Genomic DNA, 14,192 nt, shown 5'->3' on the forward strand with positions numbered 1-14,192 from the left:
GGGGAAGAGGATACTGCAATGCACGTTGGGAAACACTGAGCTTGGTGTTTGATATGGTGGATGTCATGGTAGATCAGGCAGCCCTTTGATTAGACTGCGTATTAGTCTATTTTCATGCTGCTGATAAAGACATACTCGAGACTGTGTAATTTATAAAGGAAAAGAGGTTTAATGGATTCACAGTTCCACGTGGCTGGGGAGGCCTCATAATCATGGTGGAAGATGAAGGAAGAGCAAAAAGACTTCTTACATCATGGCAGGCAAGAGAGGACTTGTGCAGGGGAACTCCTCTTTATAAATCCATCAGATCTCATGAGACTTATTCACTATCATGAGAATAGCATGGGAAAGACCCGCCCCTGTGATCCAATTACCTCCCACCAGGTCCCTCCCACAACATGTGGGGATTAGGGGAGCTACAATTCAAAATGAGATTTGTGTGAGGACACAGCCAAGCCATATCAGGCTTGGACTTCAAACTTCAAAATCTCAAACTCAGTATTCCCAACCATTTTTTTTTCCTTTTTCTTTCCCCTTAGAGTGCAAGTCTTATAGATGGTTTGCAGTTCAGGTTGCCATTGTACCCTAAATACCACCTCTCTGACTCTAATCTGAAGGCAATTCTTACTCCTGGAGTCCTCCTTTTTATGGGATTGTACTGGGGTGGGCGATGGAACCCAGGAGTGTCAGGGTGCTAAGATCACTCTAGAGGCACTGGGAAATCCAATTCTTCCATTCTCATGGGTGACATTAACCGACACGTCAAGTTTGTGCAGGGTGTGACCTTCCTTTCTGGACTGGATATTCAAGTCCAAAAGATCTGGATCAAGTAATAAGGACGATGAGTACCCACAGAGGTAGTAGCCTCAGGACTGGGAAAGACAGCCTGGGTTGCAGTACTTGGACTTCTAGCACCCCAACTAATAGACAGGAATGCCTCCAGCCACTGGAAGTACCAGAAGCAGGTAGTCAGTAGGGATACTAATCTCTCTCCCTTTTGTTCCTTAATAATACCCAGTGTGTTATGGGTATAATAATGTAGTTGGAGTGCCTGGATTGACAACATATTGGTGAAGATCAGCCCAGCAGTAGCAGCAGGTGGAGATTTGAAGGGTTGTTGGATCTGCCACCCACATATTCAGAACGTTTCCTCTGAATTTCCTCAAATAGTCCATGTGTGGCCCATCACCAGCCTGATAGGCTTTCTAATGGTCATCAGAGGTTCCAGTCAAAGAGTGACACCCTCAGTGCAGTTCAAATATGAAGGGCACCCAATACTCCCTGCATGAAGCTTACCTCTTCCACAGTCATAAAATCAGAGGTTAAAAAAAATCAAAGGCAAATTAAACATCACAAACAGTATGGGAAGGTCCATACATTGGACAACTTTACCCTGCCACCTAACTTATGGTTAAATCAAACAAAGCTTTGTACAGTTGGACTACAGACTCTTAACACAACTGCTCCCTGACCAGCATTACATGTGCTTCCCTGGATTATATGTTCCTCTGTGGGGCATACTAGACTTCGGAGTGCCTGTTACCCTCACATGGGCATGCTGCTTGGGAATGTGAGGGTCTCACATGCTTTTTCAAAATGACACTAAATTGGAAGTATCCACATTTCTGACACATCACAGGGTTGCCTGAGACACCCTGCCAGGTGGACAAACTGACAGCTGGCTCTATTCTACTGTCTGTGTCCTCAAATCCAACATAGGCATACATATCCTGGAAAAACAATACACAATTTGCCATTGACGGTGATGGAGTTAGTTAACACTACTGCCTGAGCCATCTAAGAAAAAGAGTCGCTAAATTCACTAGCCAAGGGGGTGATGGATAACTGAACAGCCCTCACTTATCTGCTGGCAGAACAGAGTGTTAGTTGTGTTATGGCCAACACCACTTGCTATGTGTATATCAATATTTCAGGGAGGGTAGAAAACCAAGCTGAATATCCACACTCAGTGAGGTCCTTGTCAGCTATGTAGCCACAGTCCACCCAGACTCATTTTTTACCTCTTTGTTTACCTTAATCCAAGCACTTGGGATTTCTGATGAGAACCATTCTCCTGCTTTTGGTTCCCCTATCGACTCTGGTAAAGTGCTCTTTCAAAATAAAAGGGCTCTTTGAGCAAACTGCATCTGCACAAGTTGTTCAGGGGCTCCATGGGACCTAACTACACCTCCAAATCAAGGTGGGTGATTTGATATGTTTTATCTGCTGTTTCAGTGGCCAGACAAGAGTCGGGATGGCTGTAAGGAAAGGTGGTCTTATGCATGTGGTCTTTCAACTCGACAACTTGGCCACATAAGAATGGGCCTTAGGCCTGAAACATTTTCTTACCAGGAGACAAAGAGCCCCCACAGATTTTGCCAGGGTTATTTTCCTATGTGGGAAAATCTTTCCCTATTTCAGACTCAATGTGTGCTCCTCCGTTTTGCTTCAGTGTGTGCATAAATGGCCCAATTTTGTAGCACACTCCCAGCTTTCAATATTTCGGGCTCCAAGGGGAAAAAGAAAGGGTCCTTCTGCTGCAGCACAAGAGAGATATATACAGGCCAACTGTGCAGGCTGCCAGGAGGGATCCACAGGCCAAGGGGGACTGACACACACTATTGAAAGTGATTTTGCTCTGTCTCTTCTCTACCTAAGTAAAGTGTTGTCCTATCCAGGACCTGACTGTGTTGTGTTTTTCTTGGAAACTCTGATATCAAGATGCATTGGGCAGAAGTGTTTGGACTTCTATTCTTGGTGGTTGTCATGGTGATGATCTTTGCTACTCTCCATGGAGTTGGAGTCCTCCTCCAACAATGGTAACTGGTGCATAGTGTTCTGTTCAACAATGACCATCTATGATTAATTGTAGGACCCCTTTTTCACTTGATAATTATATAGGTAATTATTGCTGGTAAACAATCTCCCTGTATTGGTTTCAATATATACATTTTTATGATTACTGTGCTTATTATTTCCTCTCTTTAGCCTTGCCTGCTTATGCAAACAAATATGAATATAAATAACCCATAATCAATAGAATGTTGTATATATATATATATATATATATATATAACACTACTATTTATTAAAATGATAAAAATTAAACATACTATAACATTCAAATAAATTTGCTTGGAAACTCAATATTTTTATTTCATATTTTAGAATGATTATTCTTTATTTGAAGAATGTTGGTAATCTAAATTCTTTCTTGACACAAGAAATGGAACCCACTACCTCCCTTGATGGAATTTCTCTTTTCTTTAAACGTATAATCTGGGCACTGGGGCGCATACATATGATATATAGTGGTAAGCAAGGCACTTACATTAAGAGTGACAGAAATTGAGAATATTTTTTAGGTATTTTAACAAATTGAGTTTATGTTAATCCTTTGCAACCTGTGTAATTACTGCTATGACTCAACTAGCTGATTTGGCCAGTCAACCAAAACTGAAAGGAAAGTTGCTAAGAGATTCTTCACTGAAACCCAAGAGTTGGATGAGAGTCAGAATCTGATGTTATTGTACATAGAGGCTTTAAGAAGACAACACAAGCCAAGCAACTTCCGGAACTGGGTATCGAATGAGTCAAAGAAAGGAAGCATAGCCCATACCCCGTGTCTCTGTATGGAGCACCCCTACATAAAGCCATCTGAGGACTGGAAAGAAGCTTTGGAGAAATAGGTGGTAGCTACCCTTGGAATCAATATCATCTTCTTGCCATGGGCACCAGCAGTTATGAAGCTGTTCCAAGCAACCCTGAGAACAGCAGACAGCTGGCAAAGGGAAGCATGATCTGGAGAGGAATAAGCAAAGCAGGTGTTACTTGGTAACTGGTGCTGAAAGACTGGGTTGTAAGCACAGATGAGGCATACTTTTAGTGGGGATAACTTTGTACTCGTGAAGATAAGCAGATTGGGATCACTGTAATTTGAGTGTAGATATAATCATGTCCCATTTTGTAGTCACAGATGGCAAACCCAGGTGACACTTGTGTTTAAGAACTCATCTCCTTTTGTTAACCACAGTATTAAGGTAGAATTGACATGTAAAAAGCTGTTCATGTTTAATGTATATAACTCAATGAGTATATACCCAATGAGTATATACTCAATAAGTATACGCCCATAATAACATCACCACTATCAAAGCCCTAAGTCTCTTCAAGCCCCCTTTATTAGTAATAGTAATGTTTTGTGTATGTTGTAAGAACACTTAACACAAGATCTCTCTTAGCAGATGTTAAGAATGCAATACAGCATTGTTAGCCATAGGTACTGTGCTGTATAGCAGATCTCCAGAACTTATTTATCTTACATACTTTGTGCCCATTGACCACAATCTCTCCATTGACTCCTCCCCTTAGGCCCTGACAACCACTATTCTACTCTCTGCTTCTTGGAACTCATCTCCTTTTACCTAACAACCGTTATACATTTATTTAAAACCCTGCAATGGCTTTTAATCACTGTACAATAGCCTATAAGGCCCCTTTGTGATCTGACTCCAACTCACTCACCTCATTTCCTATGTTCCCTATCACTTACTCCAATCCATCTACACTGGAATTCTCACAGGTTTTAGAAAACAGCCATTACAATGATGCTTTTCTCTGTGGTTCCTTTGCCTGAAATGTTCTTACCCCAGATACTGCATGACTTGTGTTTGTTCTTGCTTTAGTTCCCTTCTCAAAGGCCACATTCTCGGAGTGGCCCGTTCTGTCCACAAATTTTGAAATAATAAATAATTTCTCTCTGATTCCTTTCCCCTGATTCAGTTATCAATCTTAATATGTCATCACCTTAATATAATATCTTTGTTTACTTATTGTCTGTCTTTCCAGCCCCTTCACTACCAACATAAGTTCTGTGAAGACAGGGTAATTTATTCTTGTGTCTTTAATGCATTTCATTACCATAATAGCATTTATCACATAATAAGCTTCCAACAGTTATTTAGTGAATGTGTAGTGTAGTAGTTAAAGCAAGAATTTTGGAGCAAAATTGCCTACATACTTACTAATTATGTGACTTTTGTCTCCTCATATATAAAATGGGAATAATATTATATGCTGAGGATTGATAAGAAGATTACATGAGTTAATATGTATAAAGTATGGAGAAGAGTGCCTGGCCTACAGCAGGCCCCATTCAAATGATTTTTATTATTCAATCAGCTTTAACTATAAAACAGATACTTCTCTTATTTGCTGTAATAAGAGCTCATGCTCAATATGTGATCATTATGGCATTGTTGATAATGGGATTAGTAATTCGCATTACATTTTTGGCAGTGGTGTTCACACGTGGGGCCGGATCAAGGAAGAGGGAATGGAACATAAGAAAACTTATAAAGAAGGCTGTGGTAACTTGCTATTCAGGAAGAATAATGAAGCAAACAGAAGAAAGTTTGGATCTTAAGAAACTAGTAAGATAATGGAACCATTTACATAAGGAAGTGAGAATGAGAAAATGGTTAATGGGGAAAGATTATGAACTAGTTCTAATTCCTTAAGAGCAAAGTCTAAGTTTCAAAAATCTATAGGTACCTTCTATGCGTAACCTGAAGAAGGAGTCATGTGCCCTTAACTATACCTACTCAGCTGAACACAAGCTCCAGAGCAGGTGCTGCATCTTTCTTCGCTTGCAGGTGATGCACTTGGAGGCCTGGACCCCTGTTTCAGTTTATGTTGCTCCACTTATCAAGTCTCCCATATCCTCAGCTTATCTCATTCATTAGATAGAAGATAGCAGACAGGTTAGGTCACGGTTTATCCAGGGCATGTGGCTACTGCACTCTTCTGAGCTTTGGCCCCAGCAGATTCTGATTCCACCAGTCCCACTGCATTCTCCCTCAAACAATGAATGCTATTTCTAGAGAAATTTAGCAATCATCAAGAATACCCCCTCCATCTCTTTTTCCAAAACTACCTACTTTCATTCCTACTGTATTTGTATTTACAACAGAATGCAGAAAGCTCCAGATGTGTACTGTCAGCAAAGCAGATTACCTTCTCGGTTTTATACCTGGTGGGAATGGAAATTGGTATACTTAGCTATTGAGAAAAACTACCCTGGTCTTCTAGAATAAGTCCCATGTCCCAGAGTTTCAGCCAGAATGAAGTGGTTAATAGTATTATGTAACATCTCTGTCTTGGGGGCAATTTAGCAACATATTTTTCTCCTAAGTACACCATCATCCAAGAGTTATAATGCAAATACCCAGTTCAAAGGTTTACCACACTACAGGGAAGACCTAGAGCTTTTCTGACACTATTATGGACTGATATTTGAACTTCCTCAAGTCCTGTTGAGCTGATACTTCTTACAACATGATTATTTGTCCTCTAGCTCTTTTTTTAACCCTTCTACGTCAATTTATGGGGAAGAAGGATGTATATGTGCAGGCATCCCAGATCTGTTGTCTCCGGAGTTATAGCTTGTGCCTTATCCACACCTTGTGCCAAAAACAGAAAGGTTCCTACTTGAACCTCTTCATTTTAATAGAGGTCCTCCCCTGTAGAGTTATATCACTTGATGGAACCCTGACCCCTTTCATCATTTTTGCTCCAAACAACCCTTTAAGATTCTACCTTCCTCTCCCGATTCTAGTGGCCTGACTCTAGATAGACTGATTGGATGTGCCAATATAGAAGGTGATGGACTCTCAACAGTGAAAAGGCTGGCCTCCATACCTTGTTCATGAGTAAGAGTGCAGCCCGGATGTGTGATCATGGGACCCTTGCTGATTACTTGAAAATGCCCAGCATGAAGTTTATAACTTCCACTAAGAAGTCTGCACAACCAGCTGGGCACAGTGGCTCACGCCTGTAATCCCAGCACTTTGGGAGGCCGAGGCGGGTGGATCACGAGGTCAGGAGATTGAGACCATCCTGGCTAACATGGCAAAACCCCGTCTCTACTAAAAATTTAAAAAAATAGCCGGATGTGGTGGCAGGCGCCTGTAGTCCCAGCTACTCGGGAGGCTGAGGCAGGAGAACGGCGTGAACCCGGGAGGCGGAGCTTGCAGTGAGCCAACACCGTGCCACTGCACTCCAGCCTGGCCGACAGAGCGAGACTCCGTCTCAAAAAAAAAAAAGAAAAGAAATATGCACAACCTGCTCAATTATTCCATCCAAGGGAGGAGTTGACTGGACATGTATATAAACACTGCACTTCTACCAGATTCCTGCTCTCCAGTAGGCTCAACCAAATGTATCTCAAATGAAGTAAATTATGTAAATGTAAGAATCCACATAAAAACTAAAGAAAAACAAACTGTAAATAATAATAATAAGCCACACTAATAAATAAAAACAAGCATTAGCTTAACTGGCATCCAATTACTCTTTTGCTTCATTGTCTTAGCTCTGGCTCAAACCCTATGTCCTCTTTCTAATTGCTCAAAATATGAATTTCTCCCATGAATATGCACATCCACAAAGACACGCATAGATACACATGGCTCAGGGAAGTAGGAATGCCAGTTCAAACCTGTCCTCACTTTGACAGGAGATAGCCCTTATGTTATTATTTTCCTAACTATCCCTGAAGATTCATTAACATTCCAATCACTGTGGAGTCTGAGGCATTCATCTGCCTCCTTCACCTCTGGTGAGAGACAAAGGGAGAGAGGAAGAGTTTTAGTAAGAGCACAGTCAAATGATGCAGAGATATCAGAGAGGGAATGGAGTAAAACAACATCACTTTATCTAACAACAAATTTATTTCAGTCAGCATTTATTGAGAAATATTACATTCAGAATGAGTCAGCTATATAATTTGTGGGGTCAGTGAAAAATGAAAATACAATATCTCTTGTTTGAAAATGACTAAGGATTCCAAGATGACAACAGCAGAGCATTAAATCTAGCATGGGTTCCTGCAGAACATAAGATTCCATGTGTCTGCACAGGTCACATGCTTATGAAGCCGGCCCTGAATTCAGATAAGATTTTTGGTCATGAATACAGGCACAAATACCTAAATCCTACTTTCAAGCAACTGAGATTAAAAAAAAAAAAAAAAGAGTAAAAATCTAAATAACTACTGTTCAGAGTAGGAAAAGATGAATGTGCTTGTGAAGATCAGCTCAATTTGGGGAGTACAGAAGAGCTCTCAATTGGGTGATCCCGGGAATCCATGAAAAAGAAGTATCTGGATTATAGCTTGAAAAATCAACAATGATGGATATGTAGACAAAGCAGGAAAAAAAAATCTCTGGAAGATGGCGAAAAAAGTATTCCTAAAGGGGTCAGTATCTTTGCTAGTACAAACTGTTTAAATAAAAGCATGCTTCCCTTATGGGACATGGATGGTGTTTAAGAAGATGCAGACAAGGATTTTATGTATAAGGTAAAGCAAATGTCACCAGAGTTGGTTCAGGCGTGTCTTCCACTTCTTCAATACTCTGTTTTTGATCCACGATACTTGTGCCAAGCAGAACTGATGTCTTGAATTCTTGGTGTCCTGGGTGTCGGCTCCCATGAGAAAGACAGGGCTGGGTGTGTGGGGAGAAAGAACGTTCTTATTTGAACTGTGGGAAAAGAGGAGGATATTAATCTCAAAGAAAGGAAATAAAGGGGAAAGGCAGAGAAAACAAAAGAAGATAGAGGAAAAAAGAATGAGTTGATTATAGGCTGAAGAAACAAAGAACAAGAAAAAGCTCACCTCTGTTTTTTTAACCATGAGTCAACTACAACCAATATGACCAGGGTAACTATCACAGTCAAACAGATCAGGATGAGAAAGATGGAATATCCACCTGGTTGGGGATAGAATAAGAACACCAACCCTAAAATACTCTATTCCACCAAGCTGAGATTTCCCATTTCACAAGGGTGGGACCTTCCTAGAGTTTTCACCTGTGTTTTCCAGAGCCCTCATTTCAATTCCTCCTGATCCTTTGTCTGTGATCTCCTCCCAGCCCTCTCCCACTAAATCACTAGTTCCTCCTCCTTTTTCTGTTAGTATGTCTAATTTTCTATTCCATTTTCTTAAAATTTAACTGCTGTCATACTCTATCCTTCTTTATTTTGATTGTCCCAGTTTTACCCTTCTTGTGCCTAGCATTCCTACCCATTTCCTCAGCCCCACACTCAAAAGCCCCAGGGCTATTTTCATTATTTCCCAGCAGAGCCTCAGCTGTTTCTTACTCCAATGGATGATTAGATCATGGCCCTCTAGACTGCTGTGTTTCACTCGACAGGACAGGCCAGCTGCCTCCCCAGCCGCCACATCCAGGGTTGCTTGGAGATACCATGTCTCGTCAGCATTAGGCAGGACGTCCCCTCGCTGAGTGCCCCGCTGCTCCTGCTCACCCCGCATCCACATCACCCACACGGGCTTTGGGTAGAATCCTGAGACATGGCACACAAGCTGCAGACGGCCAGGGCCAGGACTGGGGCCACGGGACAGCCAGGCCTCTGGCTTCACTAGGAAGAAGAAGATAGAAAAAAATAGAATTTTGAAGGGCACCCCGGGCCAGAGCTCAGAGACTCAGGTGCCTTTGTAATAATACTAAGAGTGATTTAATAATCACTTCTTTCTCTTGTCTAAGAATCAGTCCTGAACCCACACATCTCATTCTCTAGTCTCCCACTATGTCTCTCAAAATGATGATGAGAGGCAAATTCAAATACAAGAGTTATAGTACAAGGAACAAGAGGGGAGAGAGAGAGTTGGGCTCACCTTTCCGTTTCAGTTCTGACGCCCCTGCTTCCATGAGCCCCGCTAGAAATCGAGGGCAGGTGTGACCAAGAAGGCTTTGCAGTATTTCCTTAATATCTAGGTAGTGATTGAGCACTTTACAGACATTCTGGGCCCGGATCCCTGCTCCTGGAGATGGCTCCCAGGAAATTCCTTGGAAACTCAGGAAATCTGATCCTTGATATGCCATATTTAAGAAGATTTGTGGTGCATTCATTCTACAGCCAGCTAATATCTGGATCTCGAAGGGGTCTGAGAGTGGACAGGGATGAGAGATCAATATGGAAAGAATGACAAGGAAGAAAAACAAACAATTTAGAGAGTAAAGAGATTTAAGGGAAGAAAAATTTGCTGGGAAATCATATGGAGACTACAGTTTACTGGCAAAGGGGAAGAAAATTTGTGGGAAGAAAATTTGAAGATAATAAAGATACTTTGAAATAACTAATGGGAAAGTGGTAGATGGGAAGGCTATCAGGAAGATAGGAGATTGGTCATAAATAATTCACATGAAAGTGGTTAGGTACAGGCCAGTTCATGTCAACACTCAGGCAAAGGATAAAGAAGGGCAGAAAGAGGGTTGAGAAAGACTGAGGCTGAGGGCAGGAATGAGGGGCAGAAGATCCAGAGGAGACAATCATTCCAAAGAGCCAAACATGAAGGTATATTCATGTTGAGGTATGTACATGCAGGGCCTTTTGTGTATATGGTGGAGTGTGGGTGGTGGTGAAGGGTGAAGCAGAGGAGGGAGTGGGAGCCAGAGAGTGGGGAACAAGGTTAGTAAGGTTAAATGATGGTCAGAGTCTATATACTGTCTTCTACTTTGGAAAATAGTTGCTGTTCCCAAGCAAATTATCAGCTTAGAGCAATGAACTTACATTCAAGCTGAAATCGACCAGCAGAAGCTTGCACTATCCGGATAAAACTATGGAAGTATAACTGGAACAGTGACTGTAAGTTTTTCAGCTCCTGCTTGCTGAAGTTTCCATGGGACCAGGGCTTCAGAAAGCGGATGGTGCCCAAGACAGTGTCCCAGCCATGAGTCTGCAGGTCACCCAGCCATCCTGAGCCCTCACTGTGTGCCCAGCTGTGGTTGGCAAAGGAGGAAGTTTGGAGCATGCGGAAGGACAGGGGCTCCTCTGCTGCTAGACGATAGGATTGTAGAGCCTGGGGAGCTGAGAGAGAGGGAAATGACAAGTAGAGAGAATGTAAAGGGATGGGAAAATTGATGCCAAAGGGTAAAAAGGAACCCAGAGATGAGAGATAGTTAGGCAGCTTGCACATACTCCAATACCCTTTTCCTCTGGGGCCAGCCTCCTTTCTCCAAAATCAGAGACAAAAACTGAGACTGAGCGCAAGAATTCTCTGCCTGGAACTAGCCTGAAAGGCATACTCCAAGGGCCTCCTAGAAGAGTACTGCTCCCTTCACCCAGGACCTCCCCAGAGCTTCCTCTCAGCCCTCTGGTGCCCTACCATAGGTAACTTTCCACCTGCACTCTTCTTACCTGCTGTGTTTTCCCCAGGACAGCAGAGACCCTCAAAGAGGAGGAACAGGAGCAGCATTGAAGCTCTGTTAAAGGAAGGATTCCTTGGCAGGACACCTGCCCTCATAATTCAGATATCAGTACCCCTCTCTACACCCTCTCGCACACTCATCTGACTTCCCTTGCTGTACAGACAGACAAACCTCTCCCTCTGCTGACTTCCCTGTCAGAGAAGCCACAGTGCCTCGCTTTGCTGCAGCCTCCCACGGGGTTTTTCATTTCCCTTCTGTCTCTCCCACTGTCTGGCTCCAGATTTTCTCCCTGCTCTTGTCTACATCCTCCCAACCTCCCTAATTGCACTAACTGCTGGAAAACGGGTCCTGGCTTAAAAGAAAGTCTGTGGTCTGGCTAGAAAATGGAGTAGCTTTTGGCATTGGAGAAATCAAATCCATACTTGGGTTGTCAATAATCTAATCTGTAAGAAGTGATGATAGTCACTCAGTGGTGCCTAGTGACCTATCCACCAGTCTCCCACTTCTACCTCTCTGTGACTGTCTCCTCTGCCTGTATCTCTTCACTCTGCTCTTGATCATGATCGGAAGACACTCAGCATCCTGGATGTAGCTGCGTAATAAGCAGGCAACCCTCCATAATCCAACTCTCCATGCTGCTGAAAAAGGAGCAGCAATGGCAATGCAGATTATCAGAAAATCTAAAGAAGGCTCCTTTTTGTTCAGTTTCCCCAGTCAAGCCAACTGTCACTGTTAAAGTGGTCCATGAGTGGGCTAGACCCGGAAGTGGTGAGCTAGAGAGCAGGTAGATTTCACTCATGTTTTACAGGTGGATCTGGAGGAAATACATAGGGGACTTGGATCCAAATCCCTACCCAAACGAACAGAGCAGGGCCAGCTTTGCCCTGGGTATGAAGAAAGATGAAGGGCAGGCATGAAGCTTCTCATTAGTTCATGGCCTGAGAGCATTGGCGTCCCCTTGCTTGTGTTCGGTTAGAGAGCAGTTTTGGTGGACACAGGGAAGTACCTTTAGAGGACTGAAGTGTTCACTGGAGAATTAATTGAGTCTTTATTTTTGTTTCTTTTTCATTGGTATTTGTTGTGACACTCTGAAGGCAGTTGAAATAACATTCCTTTGTTTGGTTTTTATGCATTTTTTCAACTGACATTTATTCAGAGCCTACCTATGACCAAAAACAATTGCCAGGCCCTATGATATCAGAGATAGACGTCTTTGGGAAAAAATAAAACAAAATTCAACCCCAAACCTCTACTTTTCTTATAGAGTGAATTTACTGAACAGTGGTCAGAATTATTGAAAAAGGTCCAAACCTAGTTTCATCTTATTATCATTCCTAAATTCTTAGGTTAAACAAAGATAAAAAGTTTCCTTGTTTCCCGAGTAGAATGTCTACATTTCTTTTCAATACTCTTTTTGTGCTGGAGAGGTGCTGGAGAGGATGTGGAGAAATAGGAACATTTTTACACTGTTGGTGGGACTGTAAACTAGTTCAACCATTGTGGAAGACAGTGTGGTGATTCCTCAGGGATCTAGAACTAGAAATACCATTTGACCCAGCCATCCCATTACTGGGTATACACCCAAAGGATTATAAATCATGCTGCTATAAAGACACATGCCCACGTATGTTTATTGTGGTACTATTCACAATAGCAAAGATTTGGAACCAAGCCAAATGTCCAACAATGATAGACTGGATTAAGAAAATGTGGCACATATACACCATGGAATACTATGCAGCCATAAAAAAATGATGACTTCATGTCCTTTGTAGGGACATGGATGAAGCTGGAAACCATCATTCTCAGCAAACTATCGCAAGGACACAAAAACAAACAACACATGTTCTCACTCATAGATGGGAATTGAATAATGAGAACACATGGACACAGGAAGGGGAACATCACACACCAGGGCCTGTTGTGGGGTGGGGGGAGGGAGAAGGGATAGCATTAGGAGATATACCTAATGTAAATGACGAGTTAATGGGTGCAGCACACCAACATGGCACATGTATACATATGTAACAAACCTGCATGTTGTGCACATGTACCCTAGAACTTAAAGTATAATAATAAAAAATAAATAAATAAATAAAAATAAAGAAAAAAAGAAAAAAAACCTGCAAACGAAAAAAAAAAAGAAAAAGGTCCAAACCTAGTTTCATCTTATTATCATTTCTACATTCTAAGGTTAAAGAAAGATAAAAAGTTTCCTTGTTTCCTGAGTAGAATGTCTACATTTATTTTCAATACTCTTTCTTTTCTACAAATACATTCAAAGCTATAAGTTGCTATGTAAATCTATCTATAAATCACTATGTAAATCCAAAATTGGTTTCATAATAAAATTATGAACAGTACACAGATATTCAAGAGAATATATACTAACCTACAAAAACCATAATACATAATAAAAAGATTGGAATGACCTATGCCAAACATCAATACTACAAGTAACTGTATTCATTAGAATTTTTGTTTTGTTTTGTTTTGTTTTGTTTTGTTTTGTTTTCCCTTGAGACGGAGTCTTGCTGTCTTGCTCTGTTGCCCAGGCTGCAGTGCAGCCGCACGATCTCGGCTCATTGGAACCCCCGACTCCCTGATTCAAACGACTCTCCTGCCTCAGCCTCCCGAGCAGCTGGGATTACAGGCAAGTGCCACCATGCCCATCTACTTTTTGTATTTTTAGTAGAGACAGGGTTTCATCATGTTGACCAAGATGGTCTCGATCCCCTGACCTCGTGATCCACCTGCCTCAGCCTCCCAAAGTGCTGAGATTACAGGCATGAGCAACCGTGCCCTGCCCATTAGAATTTTTAAATCAGGCCAGGCACAGTGGCCCAGCACTTTGGGAGGTCAAGGCAGGCGAATTCCAGACCAGCCTTGCCAACATGGCGAAACACTGTCTCTACCAAAAAAAGTAAAAATTAGCCGGGTGCCATGGTGTGTGCCTGTAATTTC

At 42.0% G+C, this 14,192-nt stretch overlaps 1 protein-coding gene across 1 annotated transcript; it reads right to left on the minus strand.

Moving 5' to 3' along the window:
* Positions 1–8,371: 8,371 nt before the first annotated feature.
* LOC100437208 (T-cell surface glycoprotein CD1e, membrane-associated) lies at positions 8,372–11,370 on the minus strand. The gene is made up of 6 exons (XM_003775532.4): positions 11,218–11,370; positions 10,591–10,887; positions 9,695–9,964; positions 9,160–9,438; positions 8,675–8,768; positions 8,372–8,540 (listed from the first exon to the last, which is right to left on the minus strand). The coding sequence occupies exons 1-6, from the start codon at positions 11,321–11,323 to the stop codon at positions 8,372–8,374; spliced, it is 1,215 nt and encodes a 404-aa protein (XP_003775580.2). The 5' UTR covers positions 11,324–11,370.
* Between the last annotated feature and the right edge of the window lie 2,822 nt (positions 11,371–14,192).

Source organism: Pongo abelii, chromosome 1 (assembly GCF_028885655.2).
Source record: "Pongo abelii isolate AG06213 chromosome 1, NHGRI_mPonAbe1-v2.0_pri, whole genome shotgun sequence".
Taxonomy (NCBI): Eukaryota; Metazoa; Chordata; class Mammalia; order Primates; family Hominidae; genus Pongo; species Pongo abelii.

Bases quoted from the DNA above. Each gene is read 5' to 3' on its own strand.
- LOC100437208 (XM_003775532.4), bottom strand. From the start codon at position 11,323: ATGAGGGCAGGTGTCCTGCCAAGGAATCCTTCCTTTAACAGAGCTTCA. The intron at 8,769-9,159 runs GTAAGAAACAGC...ATCCCCAACCAG, and splicing joins TGATCTAATCATCCATTGGA to GTGGATATTCCATCTTTCTC. The intron at 8,541-8,674 runs GTGAGCTTTTTC...CTTTTCCCACAG, and splicing joins TCATGGTTAAAAAAACAGAG to TTCAAATAAGAACGTTCTTT.